We start from the raw sequence: 23,322 nt of genomic DNA, 5'->3' as shown, positions 1-23,322 counted from the left end.
GTAGGGAGGGTTGTGCCCATGATGGAGCTGGCTGAGGTTGCAACCCTCCGCAGCTTTTTCTGATCAACCTCTCCAACTCTTTGAGAGAACTTTTTCTAGACATTTGTGTCTTTTGGATATTCCTGGTTTGGCTCAGTTCCCGTAATCCCATCGGGGATAATGAGCAAATTTCCTTTTAATCTCCTTTTAGTGGTCATAATCAGGGGGGGAATAATCAGATAATCTCCACCACTCTCCAAATTGTGCTAATCTCACCTGAACATGCAGATAGGACACTGGACCAGAGTTTCACCTGATCTGGGCCACTTCAATGGCTGTGTGATGTAGCAAACTTGTAGCTCTAGCAGTGACTCCCACCAAGTACAATCTACCAGTGCTCTTTAGGGTGGTAGCTGGATCAAGACCTCAGTGAGGCAGGTTTCTGTGGAACTGCGGAAGGGGGTGGATGGCATTATAGAAGAGCGGTTAGCGTAATGCTTCATAGCGCCAGCAATCGGGGTTCAATTCCCACCACTGAAGTTTTAAGGAGTTTTTACGTACTTACTACCTGAGACACTATGGGTTTCCTCCAGGTGCTCCAGTTTCCACATTCCAAACAGTTTGGGGTTAGTAAGTTGTGGGCATGCTATTTTGGCACTTGAAGCATGGCAAACTTTTGCGTTGCCTGCAGCACATTCTTGGACTGTGTTGGTCTTTAACACAAATGACATGTTTCACTGTATATTGTGATGTTTTGATGTTCATGTGGCAAATAAAGATAATCTTAAAAATCTTGAGTATTATTGAACATTCTGGAGTCTTGTCCGAAGGGATGTTGGGAAAGGTTGGGGAGTGTCTGTGGGAAGTGGTCATAATCAGGGGCAGTAATCAGATCATCTCCTCCACTCTGCAAGTTGTGCTAACCCCCCCGAAGAGTCAGATAGAACATGAGAACTTCCTTCTGAGATGGTTTGCAAGTACTTGGTCTAAAGAAATAAGTTTAATGGGGCCAGTAGCCAGCTCCGCTTCCATTCTCCTTTGTTTTCTGCTGTTAGTAGACTGGGAGATTTGGGCTGATGCATTGCACGTGTTTGTCTTCCTTCACAGATTAACATTTTGACATTTGTGGCTGAACTGTTCTGGTGGTTTGAAATTCTGAAACCTGAATTTGTCCACCCAAGAGAGATTTCGGATCTGGAAGGTAAGCAATATTTCTCATGGTGGTGCATCTGGTGATATTGATCCAGTGGTTCTTTGGAAGTCAAGGGTGGGGTGTAAAACCTTGTGTTTATCACTGTTTTATTAAGTGTATCAAGAACATATCAAGTGTATAAATAACTAAAAAAGACAAAGAAACAGGAGGCTTGTTCATCTCATACTCAGACTAGAGATGAGACACTTTCCATTGAAAAGATGCAATCTGTGAAATAGCCGGATTCAAGAGGCTTGACACCTGTTGCAGAAAACCAGAGAGACTGGGTTCAAACCTGGATCTCTGGAGTTGTGACTCTACTGGCTGCACCATTAACACGGGTGATGCCAACAGGCTCAATAAACTGATTAGAAAGGCTGGTTCTGTGATGGGAGCCAAACTGGGGCACTGGAGTCTGTGGTGGAACAAAGGATCCCATGGAAAATCCTGACAATTTTGAACAATGTTTCTCACCCTCTGCATGCCACTTTGGCTGAACAGAGGAGCACTTTTAGTAATAGACTAAGACAACTGCGCTGCTCCAAAGAGAGCTATATGATATATAGCATATATGCTATATATCATTCTTACCCTCGGTCTTTAGGTTCTGTATTGAGTCAACCTGTAGCTGGGGAATTGATGACTCTCTCTGTTGAACTGCTTGAGGTAGTTTATTTTTTATTCTTTCTTCCTTCTCTTCTAATGTTTGTATATCTGTGCACTGGTAATGCTATTGTGGTACTGTAATTTCCTTTGGGATCGGTAAAGTGTCTATCTATCTATCTACCGTATCTGCACAGATAAAGGCCCTTCAACCCAACTCATCCATGCTGACCGAGGTGCCTACCTGCTTTCATGGCTCATATCCCTCTAAACGTTTCCTGTCCACGTACATGCCCAAATGACACTTAAATGTGACAATGACACCTGTCTCTGCTGAACACACAAACCACCATCTCTGTGCAAAATGTTGCCCCTCAGGCCTCCTTTAAATCCTTCTGCTCTCATTTTAGACTCCCCTAGTTGGAAAAATATTTGTGACCATCCACCTTATTTATGTACTTCATAATATTATGGAACTTTTAAATTGCTCCTCAACCTCTTGTGGTGCAGGGAAAGTAGTTCTAACCTATCCAGTCTTACTTTCTAACTCCAGCCCTCCAGTCCTGTATGTTTTCTACACCTGCTTCGGCTTCATCACATCCTCCCCGGCACGACAGCAGGAACCAGACGCAATGCTCCAGGTGTGGTCTCACCAACTTCTTGTGCAGCTGTAACGTGACATCTCAACTCCTGCACTCAGTGCCACATTGGTCCAAGACAAGCCTGCCATATGCCTTCTTCACCACTGACAACTGTGTTACAAGTTATAGGGAACTCTGGACTTGTACCCTAGGGTCTCTCTGTTCTACAGCACTCTCCAGGGCCCTGCAATACACAGTGCAAGTCTTGCCCTGGCTTTCAATTTCAAAAAATGCACGACTTCACATTTATCTGAGTAAATTGGCTGCAGTCTAACATCACTGTAGGACTTGTACGTGTTTAGGACAAAGAAGTGGGCAGGAACATCATTGTGGACACTACCTACTCTACAAAAGTGCCCGTTTGCAAAGTGCTATGGGGTTATTAAAACAAAACTTCATACCATCTTAAAAGTTTCTTCTCCTATGCAGTTAATACGATTAACCATTCTAGTTACCGCCCCCTACCTCTATCTATTACCCCTGTCACTGCACCGCACATTTTGTAATGCTGTTTACATTGTAAATACATGCTGGTATTGGTGTATTTATTCACATTTTATTCCATATCCGTTCTTTAACCTCTAAGTATATTTTTTATATATTTCCTTATTCTTATAATTGTCAAATGTCGTTTTTAGTTGCATGTCACACCACCACACCACAGCAAATCCCTAATACGTGTAAATGTATATGGTGAATAAAGTTGATCCTTGACCCTTAAATTTCATCCAACTTTCCTGAACCCTCTTTCCCAATTGATTGTGATCTTACCATTAATTTTGGTGGCATCTGCAATCTTACTAATATCCACCTATATTCTCAACTGTATTGTCAATATAGGTGACAGATTATTGGCAATTATCATAAAGTGGGAGAGTCTAGGACCAGATGGCACAGCCTCCAAATAGAAGGCTGTCCCTTTACAATAGAGATGTGGAGGAATTTCTTTAAGCAGAGCTTGGTGTATCTGTGGAATTCATTACTACAGGTGGCTGTGGAGGATGAGTCATTGGCTATATTTAAAGCAGAGGTTAATAGGTTCTCGATTAGTAAGGGCATCAAAGGCTATGGTGAGAAGGCAGGAGAATGGGGTTGAGAGGGTTAATAGATCAGCCACAGTGGATTGTTGGAGCAGTTCAATGGGCTGAATGGTCTAATTGTGCTCCTATGTTTTATGGTCTGATGGTGAAGATCAGATAATAAGTGGGGGATCAACCTCCTGTGATCCAGACATCCTACAATCTCCTGTATTTATAATAGAGGGGATGGAATGGGTCATGATCCTCTGCAAGTTCCGATGGGAGGAGCTCAGCTCGAGGGGATGCCTTTGTGATTCGTTTGGATGTGTGGCAGCAGGAACCAACCCAGTGTCTCTCTTTGCAGATCTGCCAGCAAGTGGGCCCAACACACCGACTGGAGCTGACAGTGGCAGGTAGGTCTTCAGTCTGGGTGGTCCTTACAGCAGAGGAGAATTTCCCAGACCGTATCTGCACTAAGTACATGCAGGGTACAAAGCAGGAGAGGAGTGGCTACCCTGTTAGTCACTCACACTTGGTATCTCTAACGGTTGTTGGGGTGGTGACCTAGGGCTTCCATTGTGGAATTACCCCTCACCCAGTCTCAATCACCTGCCAGCTCTTACTCCATCCCCGCCCCCACCCACCCACCCACCTTCACCCCCACACCCAGTCTCAATCACCTGCCAGCTCTTACTCCATCCCCGCCCCCACCCACCCACCCACCTTCTCCCCCTCACCCAGTCTCAATCACCTGCCAGCTCTTACTCCATCCCCACCCCCACCCACCCACCCACCTTCACCCCTCACCCAGTCTCAATCACCTGCCAGCTCTTACTCCATCCCCACCCCCACCCACCCACCTTCTCCCCCTCACCCAGTCTCAATCACCTGCCAGCTCTTACTCCATCCCCACCCACCCACCCACCTTCTCCCCCTCACCCAGTCTCAATCACCTGCCAGCTCTTACTCCATCCCCGTCCCCACCCACCCACCCACCTTCTCCCCCTCACCCAGTCTCAATCACCTTCCAGCTTGTGCTTCTTCCCCTCATCCTCACCTTCTTGTGCTGGCTTCTGCATTCTTTTCCAGTCCTGGTCTTGGCCTGAAACATTGACTGTTTATTCCCCTTCATAGATCCTGGCTTACCTGCTGAGTTCTGTCGCCATTCTGTGTGCGTGGCTCTGGATTTCCAGCATCTGAAGAATCCCTTGTGTTTATGATTATTCTGCTCCAAGGAAAGCATAACGAACCTGCTACTCCCTCCCCATTCTAGCCCAGGCAATATCCTGGTGACACTCATGTGCATCCTCTCCTGTACGGTCACATCCTTTTTATAGTGTAACAGACAGTACTCCAGCAGTAGCCTGAACGTTTTTTGTAATGTTGCCGCAAGACCTCACAGGTCATATATTCAGAATCAGGTTTAATATCACCAGCACATGTTGTGAAATTCATTAACTTTATACAGCAGTGCCGCGCAATACCTGATAAATATAGAAATAAAAACTATAGTAGTTTATATCTGTATCTATATAACAGTAGTTATATCTGTATATTCAACAGTTAAAATACGTAGTGCAAAAACACAAATTTTAAAAGAAGTAGTGAGGGTTCAATGTCCATTCAGGAATCGGATGGCAGAGGGGAAGAAGCTGTTTCTGAATCGCTGAGTGTGTGCCTTCAGGCTCCTTCCTGACGGTAACAATGAGAAGAAGGCATGTCCTGGGTGGTGGGGCCCTTAATGATGGACCCTGCCTTCCTTGAAAATGTCTTGGACACTATGGAGTCTGTGTCTCCTTGTCAAATTCTGACTATTAACACTGTGCAATACTTGCTTATTTCCTGCAAGCTGCAGCAAGTCTAGGTTGAGGGTTTGTGCTGCATCTCCAGAGCTGTGTCAGTGGCTGTATATTACATTGAACTAGTCCAGTCACAAAGCGAGTAAATGCCCAAAGCAATCAACTGTCTTTACCCAGACTGCTTGGAACACGTGACAGACACTAATCACTTCCACTGATTTCCATCCTATCTGCTTATTTCAGCCATCTTCCTGCCTTCCTGCTTAAGCAGCCGTTCCTGCCTGTGGTCCAACAGACTTCTCCGGGTCGGAACACCTCAGGTAATGAAATCTCCTTCCCCTATTGATTTCCCTTGGTATTTGGTCCTGAAATGCAGATGTAGCCTGCTTGGATTTATCCCAGTGTGTTTCGGAATTGAAAATTAATTTCCATTACACTGCTGGAACAACAGCCTCAAAGCTAACGTTTTCTCAGTTTGGATAATTGCCTTGCAGGGACACTTATGGCAGCAATTTACTGCTGGCAGTGCTCAGAAGCTATTGGGGTTTAAGGTTATCTGGTGTACTTTTATCTGCAGTTCAAAGCCCTGACTTGCTCTTTACGATTATTAGCTTTATTTGTCACACGTACAGTGAAATGCGTTGTTTGTATCAATGACCAGCGCAGTCTGAGGATGATTTTGGGGCCGGCCTGCAAGGGTCACCAAGCTGCCGGTGTCAACCTAGCATGCCCACGACTGGCTTACCTAACCTGTGCATCTTCGGGATGTAGGAGGAAACCAGAGCACCCGGAGTAAATGCATGTGGTTAGGCGGGGAGAACATACAAAAAACCCAGCAATGAGTGACGTATTAAACTTGAGCAGGAAAATGTCTTAGATGAATGGTGACGTTAATGCTCCTGAGTCCAAGAAAGGATTCAATTTGAAACAACTTAAGCATTTCTGCAGTAATTCCATTCGGCCATACATTGATGATAATAAGCTGCTTTGCGGTTGCAATATTTCTTTGGAGCAGTCCAGTTGAACTTCCTTGCAATTTCCTGTAGTTCCCTGTTATTCTTTAATTGTTACCTGCTGTTAGGACTACACACAGAGACACTCACACTCACACACACACACACGCATACACACACACACACACACACACACACACACACACACACACACACACACACACACACACACACACACACACACACACACACACACACACACACACACACACACACACACACACACACACACACACACACACACACACACACACACACACACACCTGATCAGCAAAGGACTAAAATTATATTGATTGCTTTGTTTAAACCGTCAAGGCTCTGTGCATTTCAAAAAAGAAAATATCTGTTATTTACCTCTTTGTGTTCAAAGTTCAAAGAAAATTTCAAGATTTTCAAGATTCAAGTGTTTCAAGATTCTTTAATGGCATTTCCTGTACACAAGTGTAAGGGAGAACAAAATGATTGTTACACTGGATATGATGCAGCTTAAAAAAACACAATAAGATAAAGAATACAAAAATTAAAAAGCTCAGTAAATATAAATACGTTAGTTAGCTTATATGCATAGATTGATTGTATGTCCATTAAGTGACACTAGCCTGACAGAAAATAATAAAGTAGTGGTAGTTGGGAGTGTGGATGGAGGTGTTTGGGAAAGGAAAGGGAAAAGTAACTGTGTTTGAGTCTGGTGTGGATTCTCTGTAGCTTCCTCCTGATTGGAGTGAGACTCACCATGAGCAGGGTGAGTAGGATACTTCATGATGTTATTAGCCCTTTGTGAGCACATTTCTGTATATATGTCATTGATGGCGGGTAGGCTGGTGCTGGTGACGTGTCGGGCTACCGCAGTGTAGCTTACCATACAGTGATACAGCTTGTTTGGATGCTCTCTACTGAGCAACTGTAGAAGAACGTCACTTAGTTTACTGTAGAATAAAGAAATACAATAGAAAAAAATTCACAGAAAGACTGAGAAACAACAATTGTGCAAAAGAAGACTAATTGTTCAAATACAAACAAAATAATACGAAGTGAGTTATAGAATCCTTGAAAGTGAGTCTGTAGGTTGTGGAATCGGTTCAAAAATTGGGACGAGTGAAGATGTCCACGCAGGTTCAGGAGCTTGATGGTTGTCGGGTAATAACTGTTCCTGAACTTGGTGGTATGGCATCTGAGGCTCCTGTACCTCCTTCCCGAAATCAGCAGGCAGACGAGAGAATGGCCTGGATGGTGGGGGCCCTTGGTGATGGATGCTGCTTTCTTGTAGCAATGCTTCTTGTAGATGTGCTCAATGGTGAGGACGTGACAAATAAAATTAGCTTTGTTTGGCGCAGGCACATCAGAACATTGATTTCATACAGTGAAATGTGTTGCTTTGCATCAACGATCGGCAGTGTCCGGGGATGTGCTGGGGGCAGCCCGCAAATGCCGCCATGATTCTGGGCGCCACTGTGCCCGCAACCTACCAACACCAACCTGTACGTGTTTGTTGGACTGTGGAAGGGAACTGGAGCATCCAAAGAAAAGCCTTGCAGTCACAGGAAAAACATACAAATTTCTTACAGACAGTGGTGGGAATTGAACCTGGGTTGCTGGCACTGTAGAGCATTACACTATCCACCATGACATTGTTTCTGTTGCTCTATCACTAAAAATGCAATTTTAAGCATCCTAACATTTGTCCCTATTTCCTAATTCCAGCCCCTGACTTTATATTCTGTTCTAGTAGCAGGTGCCTCTGTAAAACTTGACATGAGATACTGCAGATGCTGGAAATCCAGAGTAACACAGAGAAAATGTGGGGGGAAGTCAACGGGACAGGCAACATCTATGGAGAGAAATGAACAGTCAACATTTTGGGCTGAGACTCTTCATTGGAACTGTAAAGGAAGAAGCAGAATAAATTATTGGGGGGAGGGTGAGGAGCACAAGCTGGTGGGGGAGGTGAGTTCAGGTGATGGGGAAATGGGAATGATGTGAGAAATTGGGAGTTGTTAGGTGGAAGAGGCAGTGGGCTGAAGAAAATGAAATCTGATCAGAGGGGACAGTAGTCTATGGAACTAGGGGAAGGAGGTGAGGAACAAGAAAGAGGAAGGAGTGGATGATAGTCTGTTTCCCCTTATCATGAACAACCTGGCCATCATCCACTCCTTCCCCTCCCCCCCTTGTTCTTCACCTCCAGACCTCTTGTTCCTAAGTCCCATCTTCCCTTTTTGTTTCTCACCTCTTGTCCTCTCCTATCAGATTTCATCTTTGGCTCTTTGCCTGTCTCCTCCCAGATTCTCAGATCATTCACAGTTTCCGCCTTTAAGATTAATGTCCTCTGGTTGACCTTTAATCTTTAATATTGATGATCTAATGATGCTTAAGTGATCTTTAATCTTTAAATGATCTACTCTTTAATCTTCAGCGATCCGTAGTGCAGCTACTCTCGCTGGTTGGCTGGTAGCAGCTGCCATTTGGAAAAGCCCTTTGGTTGGTTGGGCCAACCTCACCTTTGCTCCGTTGGGCTGTGTGGTTTATTGCAAGCGAAATTTAATGGCTCTTCAACTAGTTCATTAGGATGTAACTAGACCAGAAGAAGTGAGAAGAAGAAACTCTGTGCATCTTTTAAACGCAAACATTCTAAACCTCTGCCTATTATCCCAGGTCCTCTGCATCACTCTACCTCAATGTCTCAAGTCGATTCTTTTGGAAAGGCATGGACAAAGAAACAGCTGAGGAGGTAACTATATCCGGGTGCAGGTGTTGGGAACGCAAAGTTATAGCCTTTTCCCCGGCATTGGGGAGTCCAAAAGGGCACAGAAACGAGGGGAGAGGAATTACCTCTTCTCTGCCTTCAAGCTGAGTACAGGTTCAATGACAAATTCTGCCATCTTCATCAGAAATGATATTTGGGCACGTCTAGTTTGGTGGTGTTTATACTGTACCTCTGTAGTCCGTCCCTCCTGATTGGTTAGTCCTCATCCAATCAGGTTTCTGCTCTCCCACTGGGTTAGACGTGCCCAGGCATCATCCCCGATAAAGGTGGCAGAGTTTGTCTTGGAAATGTCGGTTATAATCAATACCTGTACCTGGCTGGATGCCCGAGTAGAGTTTATTTATCATATATGCCTGGAAAGCACTAGATCCTTTTTTAAGAAGGGAGAGCTTTAAAAGGGACCTGAGAGGTAATTTCTGTACACAAGAGGTAGTGACTACCTAGAATAAGCTTTCAGAGGAAGTGGTCAATTGAAACATTTAAGAGGCATTTGGTTAGGTATGTGGAGGGAAGCAGCTTGGAGGTTGCGGGACAAGCGTCAGCAACTGTGACTAGCAGGGACGATGGTGTGGTTGTCATGGACCAGGTGGGCCAAAGGGCCTGCTTCTGTGATGTATTACTCTATGACTCTATCATCATACAGTATGTTCTCCCCAGTGGGAGGGGAGAGAAGTGGCCACAGGTGGAGGAACCATTTTGAATGTGAGCCAATGTTCTGTTTATTTCTGTCAAACACTTGTGCATAGCAAGTTCAGCAGGTGGAGTGTGTGTGTGTGTGGGGGGGGGGGGGGGTCAGAGGGGCAAAGGTTAAATGTCAGTAGTACAATGGATGGGTAAAAACCAAAGGTCAGCAAAATGGTAGACATTGTGTTCCCTTCTAAATGATGTTTTGTTGATCTCAGCAGAAAAGAAGCAGTATTCAATTTAACATGTTCTGTTGCTATGGAAGGTTGTTAAGATCTCTCTACCCCTTTGAGAAATGGCCTAATTTAACATCTGAGGAAATAGGCCACAAAAGCAACAAGGATATTTTGGTTTTGCTTTCTAAATTAAGGTTATTGCTCTCTGCAAGAATTGGATTTACCACTGTCATTCAAGAGGGCAAGAAATGAAATTCAGTGGTGCTCCTTTGGACTTGGTCTCTCTGGCGTAGGGAGGCAGGGGTCAGAAAAACTCTTCCCAAAAGCAGATATCTCAAGGACCCGGGAAAATGATGAAAAATTTGGGCAAGAATATAAAGGCAGGTGTGAGGAAAGTAACTTTTCCCATTCGGAGTAAGTGAGAGTGGGATGTCATTGCGTGATCTCATACCGCGTCACATGCCAGTGATAATAAACCTGATTCTGAATGTATGGTGCAAATACATCCAGCCACTGCTTTCAAAGGCAGATTGGATAGGAACAGGAGAATGCCGAGGGATTGGCACAGATGGGAGCAGGTGTATACTCAGTGGATCAAATGACCTCCTCCGTGGCAATCATGGAAAGAGTACATGGTCCATCTGAGCTCATAGGGAATAAAAAAACATCCGCTTCCCAACCCAGTAGTCTTTCCAATTCCAATTTTTTTTTTGGTTTGTTTGTGATTCCATCTGCCATTTCAGTTTTGTGTCCAATGGGGACTTGCCTTCTGTTGGGGATGTCCAATCAGGGCACCTCTGTGTGCGTGAAGGGGGGAGGGGTGTGGCGGAGGGGGAACAGGTGTCCAATCACAACTTGCCTTCTACAGGGGTTTCAGATCATGAACCAGCCACTTAACCTGACCAGGGCCATCTTCTCTCCCGTGCAGACCGCTGTCGCAGGCTATCTCCTTCAGCATACCCTTTGGCCTGGACAGTGACGTGGATGTGGTCATGGGTAATCCAGTTGGCTTGATGAGGTCCATCAGCTCTGACAGCTTGACTACCAATGCCTACCGCTCATCCAGCAGTTTAGTGGGAGCACCGTACGGTTGCACTGAAGACCCGGGGAAGGAGGAGACAGCCCCGGGTGATGAGAACGGACTTGTTTTGTCACCAGCGGCACCTCGCAGACGGTCACAGTTGTCCAAAGAGCATCCTGGGCACCAGAAGGCTGTTGAAAATGGGTTGCTCGATGATCATAACTACATGGAGTTGCCAACCATTGAAGAGGCATTGAAGATAATTCATAACTCAGATAAACTTGAGCCCAGGCTCCGCCCCGAAGGAGCACCAGATGGCTTTTTCCTTCATGGACCCAATGTGACAGAAGGGTTTCTCAAACCCAAGGTGAACCCATCCAAGGTTGACCTGGATCCTCCGTACAAATCCAGCAACCCGACCAAGGGTTCTGAGATCCCTGCCCCAGGTGGGTATCAGACAATCAGCGGCGATGACCCCTCAGAAGACGGAAACTTTTCACGGGACGATGACTCGGTCCTGAGAGACAACAGTCTGGACTCGGATGCGGAGGACTCTTCCAGGCCAGCTCTGGAGAAGGATCTGACCAGCAAAGATGAGTGCACGTCATGCCTGAGCTCTCTGAGCTCACAGGCAGAGAGCGTAGCCTCCTCGGGTTCTGGGGTGAAGATGACCAGCTTTGCCGAGAGGAAGATGAAGAAGGTGACTCCCGACAGCACGGAACTGAACGACCAGGCCATGGCGTCCTGGGCGCAGAGGGCGGACGAGAGCCCCGGCAGGAACCAGGCGCTGGTGTCTGAGATGTCCCAGCTGGGTATCCGGCTGGAGGAGAAAAGGCGGGCCATCGAGGCGCAGAAGAAAAGGATCGAGGCCATCTTTGCCAAGCACAGGCAGAGATTGGGCAAGAGCGCCTTCCTGCAGCTGAAGAAGAAGGAAGAGGGGGAGGAGGGCGGTGGGGAGGCGGAGGAGAGTGGGGTCTCAATGGAGCCAGGCAGGAGGAAGATGTCCCTGGAGGAGAGGCTGTCCAAGATTGAGGATGATGAGGAAAGTGAGAGCCCGGTACCAACGGAGTTGGCAGGGAAAGGGGGCAGAGCAGGACAGAAGGGCGCGGAGACCCTGGGCAAGAACCACGGGGAGAAACACGTGAAGCTGAATGTCCCAGAGTCTCCGAAGGAGCCCGAGGCAGACGTGGACATTGGGGAGTACAACAATGCCGTGGCGAAGCTGAACTCAGCTCTGTCGTCGCTGCAGATCGACATGCAGAAGCTTCAGCAGCAGCAGGAGACATTGATGGAGAGGAAGGGTGCCCAGTCGTGGGTCATCCCTGCCCCCAAGTCCTCCACGCAGAGGCCGACACGCGAGTTCCAGCCACCCAAGTCCTCAGAGTTCTCATCGCCCTCACCCTCGCCCTCTCGTAAGCCTGCCTCTTCTGGGACCCGATCGCCCCAGGTGGCGCCAAAGAAGGCCAATCCGACCCCTCCCAAGAGCCCACGGCACACCCGTCCCGTAGAGCTGAAGATCACACCCCTGACCCGTGTCCTCACCCCGCCACAGAGCGTCGACTCCTTGCCCCACCTCCGAAAATTCTCCCCCAGCCAAGTGACAGTGCAGACCAAGTCTTCCATTTGTTTTGGTGACGAGCAGGACAGGGAAGCAGATGTGGATGCTAGGCCGAAGCTGAGGCCAGTTGGTCCAGTGGCGAGGGTCGGCAGCCAGACGAGTGAACCCTTGGTGGTGGATCCAGTCAGTCCCGCCTTTGACCTTGAGAATGAAGGCAACCTTAGGCCAGTAGGACCAATTGTACCTCTAAAGACAAGTGAGCAACCGGATGGTCAGTCCGATGTCGGAAAGAAGGAAAATGCCTCCTCTACTAAAAGGACTAGTTTGATCGAGATACCACTGTCCTCCCTGAAGGGTGCTGAAGATGGTGAAGATGACCCGGAGAGCAGTAAAGACTCTACAACTGACCAAATGGACATGGAGCAGAGGTCTGTTGGCTTCTTCTTCAAGGTTGGTGACCTTTTGCTTTGGTTCTCATTACTTTCTGTTCAAAAGACTGGGCGAAGTGAGCACTGGGATAGCTTACGGTATCTAACATGAACGGAGTTGTTTTTGAATGTGTGCATACGTGTTAGAAGTAGGACCAGGATCCTCTCTGCTCCCTTAAGAACCTCTATTATAAACCTACCTTAAGCCAAGCCATTGGTCACCTATCCGTAGATCTCTCTCTGTGGTAAATTTTGTTTGTTAGCAGTTTTTGGGATGTTCTTTTACCAAACAATGAGGTGTTGTTCCTCCTCTTCTCCCACCCTCATAACCTGCCCATCACCTCCCTCCAGTTCCCTACCTCCTCCCTTTCCTCCATGGTCCATTGCCCCCTCCCATCAGGTGCCTTCTCCCTCAGCTTTTTACCTCTTCCACCTTTCATCTCCCAACCTCTCTCATTCCCCCACCCACCCACTTGCTCCCTTACCTGGTCTCGCCTATCACCTGCCAGCTTGGACTCCTCCCCTTTCTCCCACCTTCTCATTCTGGCTTCTGCCCCCTTCCAGTCCTAGGTTTTGGCCCGAAACATTGACTGTTTACTCCTCTCCCGTGTTCACCTAGCATTGTTCTGTGTTACTCAAGACTTGCAGCATGTGCAGAATCTCATATCTGTGTATCTGTGTTCCCTCAGTCTTTGCCACTCCAGAGAAAGCAACCCGTCTTTGTCCAGCCTTTCCTTGTAGCTCATGCCCTCTAGTCCAGGCAGCATCCTGGCGAATCTCTCCAAAGCCTCCACATCCTGCCTGGCTGGAATTGAATAGACCATAAGATATAGGAGCAGAATTAGGCCCATCGTGTCTGCCATTTCATCATGGCTGATCCATTTCCCCTCTCAGCCCCAATCTCCTGCCTTCCCCCCCCCCCCCCATATCCCTTCATGCCATGACCAATCAAGAATTTTCCAACCTCTTCCTTAAATACTCGTTAAGTCTTGCAGGTCTCCAGTAGCAGGATAAAGCTGGTCAGTGTTGAGAGATCTCAGGGTGGCTGTCGTGAGTTCTTGCCCTGTGAAGAGGGCATTTTGACACTCTTTAAGTGCTCCTGATCTGTGTAAAACCCTAGCTCTAAAGTTCATACCGCAAGAAACATTTGATATTAACATTAAATTAATGTCCTCAATTATAATGAGATGGGGATTGGTTCTGCCTCTTAGTGAGAGAAAAATTAGCAGTGAAGTGTGGGTTTAATAAATGAAACTACTGCCAGGAATGTCATTACTTTATTTGCATCTGCCATTATCTCTGCGGATATTGTTAAGCTCACAATATAGCTGAAAGTCCCTTGTATTGATGCTCAGTGACATGTTATCATTGGCTGGCGTTTAACATATTCTCAGGAATTTAGAATGAAATCTGATCATTTTGCACACATCTGAAAGAGCTGTACAGTGGATACCAGCCACTCCTTCCCTTGCCTGGAATGGAACTTTGAGTCAGGAATTTCTTCACCCAGGGAGCAGTGAATCATGGAATTAATTCCCCACGAACCCGGCCAAATTTGGAGTATTGTGTGCAGTTCTGGTCACCTACCTATGGGAAAGATATCAATAAGATTGAAAGATCACAGGAAAATTTTTACAAGGATGTTACTGGGACTTTCTAAAGTCAGTACATGTTCGGCACAGCATTGGGGTCTGAAAGGCCTATATTGTGCTGTAGGTTTTCTATGTTCCTATGACTTGAGAACCTGAGTTATAGGGAAGGATTAAATAGGTTAGGACTTTATTCTCTGGATTGTAGGAGAATGAGGGGAGATTTGATAGAGGGTTAGAAAATTCTGAAGGGTGTAAATAGGGTAAATGCAAGCGGGCCTCTCCCACGAAGATTGGATGAGTCTAGAACTAGAAGTCGTACGTTAAGTATGAAAGGTGAAATACTTGAGGGAAGCCTGAGGAGGATCATCTTCACACAGAGGGTGGTGCGAGTATGGAACGAGCTGCCAATGGAAGTGGTGGATGTGGGTTCTACAGCAACCCTTATGAAATGTTTAGATAAGTACATAGAGGGCCATGGTCTGGGTATGTGTCAATGAGATGGGGCAGAGTAATAGTTTGTCAGAGGCTAGATGGGCCAAAGGGCCTGGTTCTGAGGTCCCCTTTTCTCACTGTTGCCATATGCCTCACTTGATTCTATGCCCACTTTCAGATTCCTATCATCTGCCACCCTTTATTGCCTCCACCCATTTCCCAGCTTCTGTTGCTATTTCCACCCTCTCTCCTCCATTTGCCTATCACCCCTCCTTGCCTGGATCCAGCTTGCCCTTCCCATCACCCCACTGACTGACCATCTCCCCTCTATCTCTGTGTTTCCTCCCTGGAGGTGAAAAAATTCTCTTGCTATCTGCCATATCTACATTCGGCCTCTGATGCCCCAGAGAAAACAATTCATGTTTGTCCAACTCTACTTATCATTAATACTCAGGGAACATCTTGGTGAACCTCTTCTGTACCCTCTCCAGAGCCTCCACATCCTCCTTGTAATGTGGTGACCAGAACTGCACACAATAGTCCAAATGAGGCCAGAACCTAGTTTTGCACAGCTGCAACAGGACTTTTCAACTGTTATACTGAACACCCTGACTGCTGAAGGCAAGTATGTCGTATGCCTTCTTTATAACCCTATCTCCTTATGTCGCCACTTTCAGGGAGCTGAGGACTGGTACCCCAAGATCTCTCTGTACATTAATGTTGTTGATTTCCAGTAAGAAGGCAGCGGCCTCTCCGGGGCCAACCAAAAGTGTTTCTGTCTTTTTTAAACATCGTTTTTTATGATTACAAAACAATGCTGGACATTAAGAAGTTCAGGTACTGCAGGTCCTACCCCATCAGCGAGTTGCTCATTGGTGGAGGAGCTGGTCTTGGTGCAGATTGTGTTACTGCCTGCTACAGAAAGACATTGAAGTCAGGGCACAAAGGTGTTGTGCAGTCTAACGGCAAGTGGTTGTCTTGGATGCTTCTCTTGCATTCGCAAGACCTTGTAGGACATTGGTAACGTAAGGTACTACAAATCGGTTTCCCTTATTTATTGGTGGGGGAGCTGCGTGGCCTGGGTTACACCGAGGAGCAGGCCTCAAGCTGTTGCAGCCGTCCAGCAGAGGAGATGCTGGAGGCGGTGTACTGTGGTGTCCATGCTGGTTTGGGGATTGGCCCCTCCCATCATTGCTGCCCTCCAGGGGTCGCTCAGTGAAAGATAAGCTGATTACGTGAACTGCCTGTTCTTGCTGATAACACCCGATGCACCATCATTTTACAGGGCATCTCACTCAGGGACTTGGACTATTTGTTTTTTTGTGTGAGTGCTATCTTACGTATGTGCTCTTTGTGCCTTGTGCTGTGTATGACTGTTGGTACCTTGGTTTGCACCTTGGCCCTGAAAGAAAGCTGCTTTGTTTACACCTGTGGTTGAATGACAATTAAACTTGAACTTTCCTTTTGAGTTTGACCTACCAAGATGCAACACTTCACACTGGTCTGGCGTAAGCTCCTTCTGCCATTTCTCTGCCCAAATTTCCATTGGTTCCAATCTTGTGCCAATGCACAGGATCAGGAAACGCTGCCAAGTGTTGTAGACTTGGCTAGCTCCATCATGGGCATCAGCCTCCCCACCATCAAGGACACCTCAAGATGGCCGTCTGGCGCATACCCTCTTCTCATTGCTACCATCAGGGAGCCTGAAGACCCACACTCAGGAGCAGAGAACATAGTACGTACGGGCTTTGGCCCACGATGTTGTGCCAAGCTTTTAATCTACTCCAAGATCAATCTAACCCTTTCCTCCCACTGTGTCTGCCTCTACCTTCACCTCTGGCAGCACATTCCACACACCCACCACTCTCTGTGAGAAAACTTCCCTCTGACACCCCCCATACGTTTTTCTCCCAAAACTTTAACGTCATGCCCCCTTGTATTAGCCATTGTAACCCTTGGAAAAAGCCTCTGGTTGGCCACAATCCATACCTCATGGTCTTGTATATCTCTGTCAAGTCGCCTCTCATCCTCATTTGCTCCAAAGAGAAAAGCCGTAGTTCACTCAAGCTACCCTAAGACAGGCCTCTGAATAGTGGCCAGGACGTGGGGTTCGAATTACAATGGGAGATAGCAAAGATATAGACGGTATAATGTCACGATAGTAAATGGAGGTGCTGAATCCCAAGAGAAGGAATTTTGTGTGGGAATGCGGAATGGCCTAATTCTGTCCCTATGTCTTATGGTCTTTACTCCAGGCATCATCCTGGTTCAAACAACACACACAAAATGCTGGTGGAACACAGCAGGTCAGGCAGCATCTATAGGGAGAAGCACTGTCGACGTTTCGGGCCGAGACCCTTCGTCAGGACTAACTGAAAGGAAAGATTCTAAGAGATTTGAAAGTAGTGGGAGGAGGGGGAAATGCGAAATGATAGGAGAAGACCGGAGGGGGTGGGGTGAAGCTAAGAGCTGGAAAGGTGATTGGTGAAAGTGATACTGAGCTGGAGAAGGGAAAGGATCATGGGACAGGAGGCCTCGGGAGAAAGAAAGGGGGAGGGAGCACCAGAGGGAGATGGAGAACAGGCAGAGTGATGGGTAGAGAGAGAGAAAAAAACACAACTAAATATGTCAGGGATGGGGTAAGAAGGGGAGGAGGGACATTAACGGAAGTTAGAGAAGTCAATGTTCATGCCATCAGGTTGGAGGCTACCCAGCCGGTATAAGGTGTTGTTCCTCCAACCTGAGTTTGGATTCATTTTGACAATAGAGGAGGCCATGGGTAGACATATCAGAATGGGAATGGGACGTGGAATTAAAATGTGTAGCCTCTGGGAGATCCTGCTTTCTCTGGCAGATCGAGCGTAGGTGTTCAGCGAAACAGTCTCCCAGTCTGCGTTGGGTCTCACCAATATATAAAAGGCCACACCGGGAGCACCGAACTCACAGGTGAAGTGTCGCCTCACCTGGAAGGACTGTCTGGGGCCCTGAATGGTGGTGAGGGAGGAAGTGTAAGGGCAGGTGTAGCACTTGTTCTGCTTACAAGGATAAGTGCCGGGAGGGAGATCGGTGGGAAGGGATGGGGGGGGACGAGTGGACAAGGGAGTCGCGTAGGGAGCGATCCCTGCAGAAAGCAGAAAGAGAGAGGGAGGGAAAGATGTGCTTGGTAGTGGGATCCCGTTGGAGGTGGCGGAAGTTACGGAGAATTATACGTTGGACCTGGAGGCCAGTAGAACCAGTCTTTGAGTAATCCATAGGTCTTTTCCACCCCCAAGTGTCCAGAATCATCATGTAGGGCCTGGAGTACAGCCTGCCGATACTCCTCCGGCAGGACCAGTTGCCAACAGTGGGGTTGGTCCGGAGGCGCCGTTACCCGGTACAAGATTTGGTTTTTTAACTTCAACCGAGACCACTCCTTCAACAACAGGGGCACGAATGGGTGTTTCGCCTTCTCAGCCAACACCCCATCCCCCTTCTCGACCGCTCTCCACACTGTGCCAATGCCCGGGTCATTTTGCTGAGCAGCTGCCACTTCCCCCGGACTCAGTTCCGGCAACTGTTTAGTCCGCAGTGCGGTCAAGTCACAGTAATCTAGGGGTATGGCGTCGTCAAAAACCCCCCAAATGGTCCACGGCTCATTCCAGTCTCCCTCTTCCCTCGGCCTTCACGGTGATAGCAAACTGACACATCGCCTTCACTCCAGGGGCAGGGACACTCTCCCACTCCTCGTCCCTCTCCTGTTCCCCCGGCTCCCGACGAGACAAAGCATCCGCATCGACATTCTCGCTTCCGGGGCGGTACCTCAGGCTGAAATCATATACCAACAAGGCCGCCAGCCACCGATGTCCTGTGGCATCCAGCTTCACCGAAGTCAAAATATAAGTGAGAGGATTGTTATCCGTTCTCACCTCAAACTTGGCTCCGTATAGGTAATCGCCCAGCTTGTCCACCACCGCCCACTTCAGCACCAGGAACTCCAACTTGTGAGTGGGATAGTTTCTCTCTGATGGCGACAAGCTTCGGCTGACAAAGGCTACCGGCCTCAATGCTTTGCCATGCTCCTGGTACAGAACAGCCCCTAGACCCTCTCGGCTGGCATCCGTGTGCAGCACATATGGCTTCTGGGGATCGGCAAAAGCCAACACCGGGGCCTGGGTCAGTGCCCTTTTCAAAGATCGGAACGCCTCTTCACATTGATCATCCCATCTCGAGCCAAAAGGTTCCGCCGGGTTCCAGTATCCTCCAGCGTCCTGCCTCTGTTCCTCCGTCCTTTTCTTTCCCACCGGGGGATAGCCACACAACAGCTGAGTCAACGGGTGACACACTTTGGCGTATCCTTTCACAAATCGCCGGTAATACCCACAGAACCCCAAAACTGAGCGCAGAGCGCCCACTTTCTGGGGTCTCGGCCAGGTGGTCACGGCCTCTATCTTGGTTGGATCAGTAGCCACTCCCTCTCGTGAAATGATATGGCCAACGTAGCTAACCGACGACTTGCAGAACTGGCATTTGTCCAGGGACAGCTTCAACCCTTCTTCATTAAGCCGGCCCAACACCTTCAACAGCCTCTCCTCATGTTCCTCCAAAGTCGATCCAAACACTATCAAATCGTCCAGGTACACCAGCACCTCTAACAGATTCATATCCCCCACAGTTCTCTCCATGAGCCTCTGGAAGGTGGCTGGGGCTCCCGATATGCCTTGGGGCATTCGTTCGAACTGAAAGAACCCCAGCGGGCAGATAAAAGCGGTCTTCTCTTTATCGCCTGCACTCATCGGGATCTGGTAATACCCACTTCTTAAATCCAGCACACTGAACCACTTCGCACCGCTCAGGCAGGCCAGCGCATCCTCGACTCTTGGGACAGTATATTGATCAGGGACAGTTCGCCGATTCAACGTCCTGTAGTCAACACACATGCGCACTCACCCATTCTTCTTCCGTGCCACCACTATTGGGGACGCATAAGGACTTCGGGACTCAGCTATGATTCCGGCCTCCTTCAACTTGCACAAGTGCTGCCACACGTCCTCAACATCTGCCGGAGCCAGCCGCTGGGATCTCTCTCAGAACGGGGGTGTCCTCCGTCACCCGGATTGTGTGGCGAGTGCTTTTGGAGCAGCCAACATCAAACTCGCCCTGAGAAAAAACAGCTTCCATCTTCAGCATCTTCTCCACTAGCCTGCGTTTCCACTCCGGCGACACAGGGGAATCCCCGAAGTTAAAGACTTCAGCGGTCAGCTCCCTTCGATGCTCCGATCCCTCCCCGTTAGGGATCCTCACTGGTGCGCTAGACATTACCGTCACCGGGAACAGATGTGCCAGCGGCATTCCCCTCTTAAAGGGGATTTCTCTTGCCGTGGTGTTCCTGACACTTACGGCTATACGCCTCGCATGTACCACCCCTGGTCTCTGCACTTCGGGCCTCACCAGCGCCCCCGCCGGAAATCGTGTCTCCCCTTCAAGATCGTCCAGGGCATCTACTAACAGGGCTTCGCCCGTCGGCACTCCTGGGAATCTGGGGGTCCCCATCACTAGTGCTACCTCCTCGGGTCGGATCACCTTGGGCCTCGCCTGCGTACACCACACCGTCCCTCGTTTACACTCCGGGTCCAGTCCTAGGGAGGCAACCCCTTCTTCGAATACTGCTCGAAACACTGGATGCACCGAGAGGGTCTCCAGAAAGTCTTCCCCCGCTTTCTCCTTACAAGCTCCCAGGAGCCGTCGCACAACAGGGGAATTAGTCCCCACCAGGAGGGCAACACCACCAGCTTCCACCGGGTCAGGACACACCAACACCAACGTCTCAATAGCTTCGGACACTCCCACATTGCCCTCCGAGAACTCCAATCTCACCGATAGGTACCCATCGTACGGGTAGTCACCCTCGCTCACACCCCAAATCTGCAGGGCGTCAAATGGGGTTACGGGCAAATGCTTTAGATATTGGTTGTAGAAAGACCGGTACAATAAGGTCACCTGCGATCCCGTATCCAGAACGGCTTTTGCGTAAACTCCCTCTATCCGTAGACCCACACTGGCACGGGGTCCTACCAGCCCATCTGGAATAGAGGCGTGGGCACCCGGTGGTCCCCTGGCTGATCTCTGGGAACGTGTTCCTCCAGAGGCTCCAGTCCGTTCCCTCACTGAGCATCTCCTAAGTTTTCCGACACCTCCCCCTTCTTAGTCGCAGGGGGGCTTGTCCTCCGCGGAACTCCTGGTCTCTCACAATCCCACCTAAAGTGTCCCTCCTCTCCACAGCTATAGCATACCCTCGGCCGCCCACAGTCCCACCTGAAATGCCCCTCTTTCCCACAGTTAAAGCACACGCTGCCTGCCGCCCCTCCTCTCCCAGGACGACTCCCGCTCCCAACCCACTGCACTGGTCGCCCCTGAGAGTGGGTACCTCCCCTGTCACTCCCCTCCAGAGGTGGGTTGTCATTCCTCCACCCAGCCACCACTTCCTGTATTGCTGAGGATCGCTCCTGTAGGCCCGCGCCCCTTTTCCGCCCCAACGCTCTCTCTTCCTCCTGCACCTCTCTAATCAGTGGCCTGAACGATGGAGGGGGGCCTTTCCTATAAGCCTGCCGGATAGTCCACGCCACCTTGTCCTCCTCCAGAGAGCCACTGAATAACTGACTCATCCTCACGCTAGCCACGTCAGACGCCTTCACTACCCCCCCGGCGCCGCAGCCCCGAGAGCATCCCCTCCATCCTAAATATGTACTCGGAGAGCTTTTCCCCTCTCCATTGTTCCAGGCATTGTAACTCTGCTAAAAGCAGCCAGGGTTCCCCTGACAACCCAAACGCTCCCTCCAAAACTTCTATACATTCCTCCACTGAGGCCCCAGACTTTTCAGCTTTCAACTCCCGGACTGTTTTGGCTGCTAAACCCCTCAAACTTCCCACCAATCACTGCCGCTTCTCCTCCTCCGAGCCTGGCCACTCCTCTAACATCAAGGACGTATGCTCGATCCAGGTCTCATAGTCCACCTCCCCGTCTGGAGTCGGATTGGCTCCGGAGAACACCCCCAGCTTCAGCCGTGGCCTCTCGGCCACTCCCACCAGGGAGTTAAGTGCGGCTGCCAGCTCCGAGGCTTCCCCACTACCTGGGGGCGGGGCCTAGTCACGACTCCCTCCTCCCTCCTCCCTTTGCTAGTGCCGGCCACCTCTCTGGGGTTTTCCTCTAGCTCTAGCTCCTCCTCCGATGTCTCCTCAGCCTCATCCTCAGAGAAGGGGTGGAGCCCCCACAGCCCCTCCTCCCCCGGTACACTGACCGTCGCCGGCAATTCCAACGTCCTGACGTCAGCACTCGTACTAACCAACACCCAGCTAGACTCCATCTCTTTACCACACCGTCTAGCTACCAATTCTACCTGCCCAATACCCTTCACCAAACTTAACCCCCGCACTACCGCGTCTCCCGAAACTCGAAAATCCACTCCGCTCACTACGCATGCGTACTGTACCGGTACACCTTCAAATTCGCACCAGCGAACAATCTTATCCCTGTCCATCTCCGCTCTGCTGCCTGCGCGATTCCACAGCCGCCTGACAATCCAATCCGGGACGAGCACCCCACAAATGTAACACTTACCCAACAGGCTGGTATATGTCTAGGGGAAAAGGAGATCCAGCCACTCACCAACCCCACCTCCCGTACACGCAGGTGCTGTGAGAATCGCGTTTATGCCTCGCGCCCGCCAACAGTATCAAACCCACAACAAATACCGGTATGAAATACACTTTACAGAGTTTACTAAAATTAAGAGTATTAGGCAATACAATATATATATATACACATACAAGAAAAGAACAAAAGGCGCCAACTTATCAAAGTTCAGTCAGTTTAGTGCACTTGTTGGAGCTCAACCAGCGAACCATTCGACTCCTCGTCGCTTGTCCCCCGACTTCCACGTCTTCCACCTCGGACGCCCCGGTGGTCTTCCGAGCACACGTCCACCTTCCTCGGCGTCTCCCTCCCGACTCCCTTCACTCCCAAGCCCGCGCAACCCCTCCCCCAAGTTCCCAGCCTCACAAAACACAATAACATTCCCCATTGATTAACAAATGAATACAATTACCATATCAGCCATTCTAAAGCGAAACAACGGCGAGGGAAACATTTAACAGACAAAGAAACATCCCTACTTGTAACAAACCAAAGGAGCCCTTTTCAGTAACACACACCGGACATTGTACATTACTCCAAGTGAGGCCTCACCAGTGCTTTATAAAGCCTCAACATTACATCCTTGCTTTTATATTCTAGTCCTCTGGAAATGAACGCTAACATCGCATTTGCTTTCTTCACCACCGACTCAACCTGCAAATTAACCTTTAGGAATCTTGCACGAGGACTCTGATTTTTGAATTTTCTCTCCATTTAGAAAGTAGTCTGCACTTCTATTTTTTTACCGAAGTGC

General features: G+C 48.8%; 1 protein-coding gene across 5 annotated transcripts in view; it reads left to right on the top strand.

Annotated features, from left to right (window-relative positions):
- Nucleotides 1–23,322, top strand: part of camsap3 (calmodulin regulated spectrin-associated protein family, member 3) — a 290,431-nt gene that overhangs the window by 204,288 nt on the left and 62,821 nt on the right. For all 5 annotated transcript variants that reach the window (XM_073069025.1, XM_073069024.1, XM_073069022.1 and 2 more), the window contains 5 exons: nucleotides 1,087–1,180; nucleotides 3,799–3,847; nucleotides 5,477–5,553; nucleotides 8,897–8,972; nucleotides 10,797–12,897. In XM_073069025.1, the coding sequence (XP_072925126.1) occupies nucleotides 1,087–1,180; nucleotides 3,799–3,847; nucleotides 5,477–5,553; nucleotides 8,897–8,972; nucleotides 10,797–12,897 (2,397 nt within the window). The remainder of the gene's footprint in view (nucleotides 1–1,086; nucleotides 1,181–3,798; nucleotides 3,848–5,476; nucleotides 5,554–8,896; nucleotides 8,973–10,796; nucleotides 12,898–23,322) is intronic.

This window comes from Hemitrygon akajei, chromosome 16 (assembly GCF_048418815.1).
Source record: "Hemitrygon akajei chromosome 16, sHemAka1.3, whole genome shotgun sequence".
Taxonomy (NCBI): domain Eukaryota; kingdom Metazoa; phylum Chordata; class Chondrichthyes; order Myliobatiformes; family Dasyatidae; genus Hemitrygon; species Hemitrygon akajei.
The sequence above is the reverse complement of the archived record's forward strand: the minus strand, read 5'-3'. Positions and strand labels throughout refer to the sequence as shown.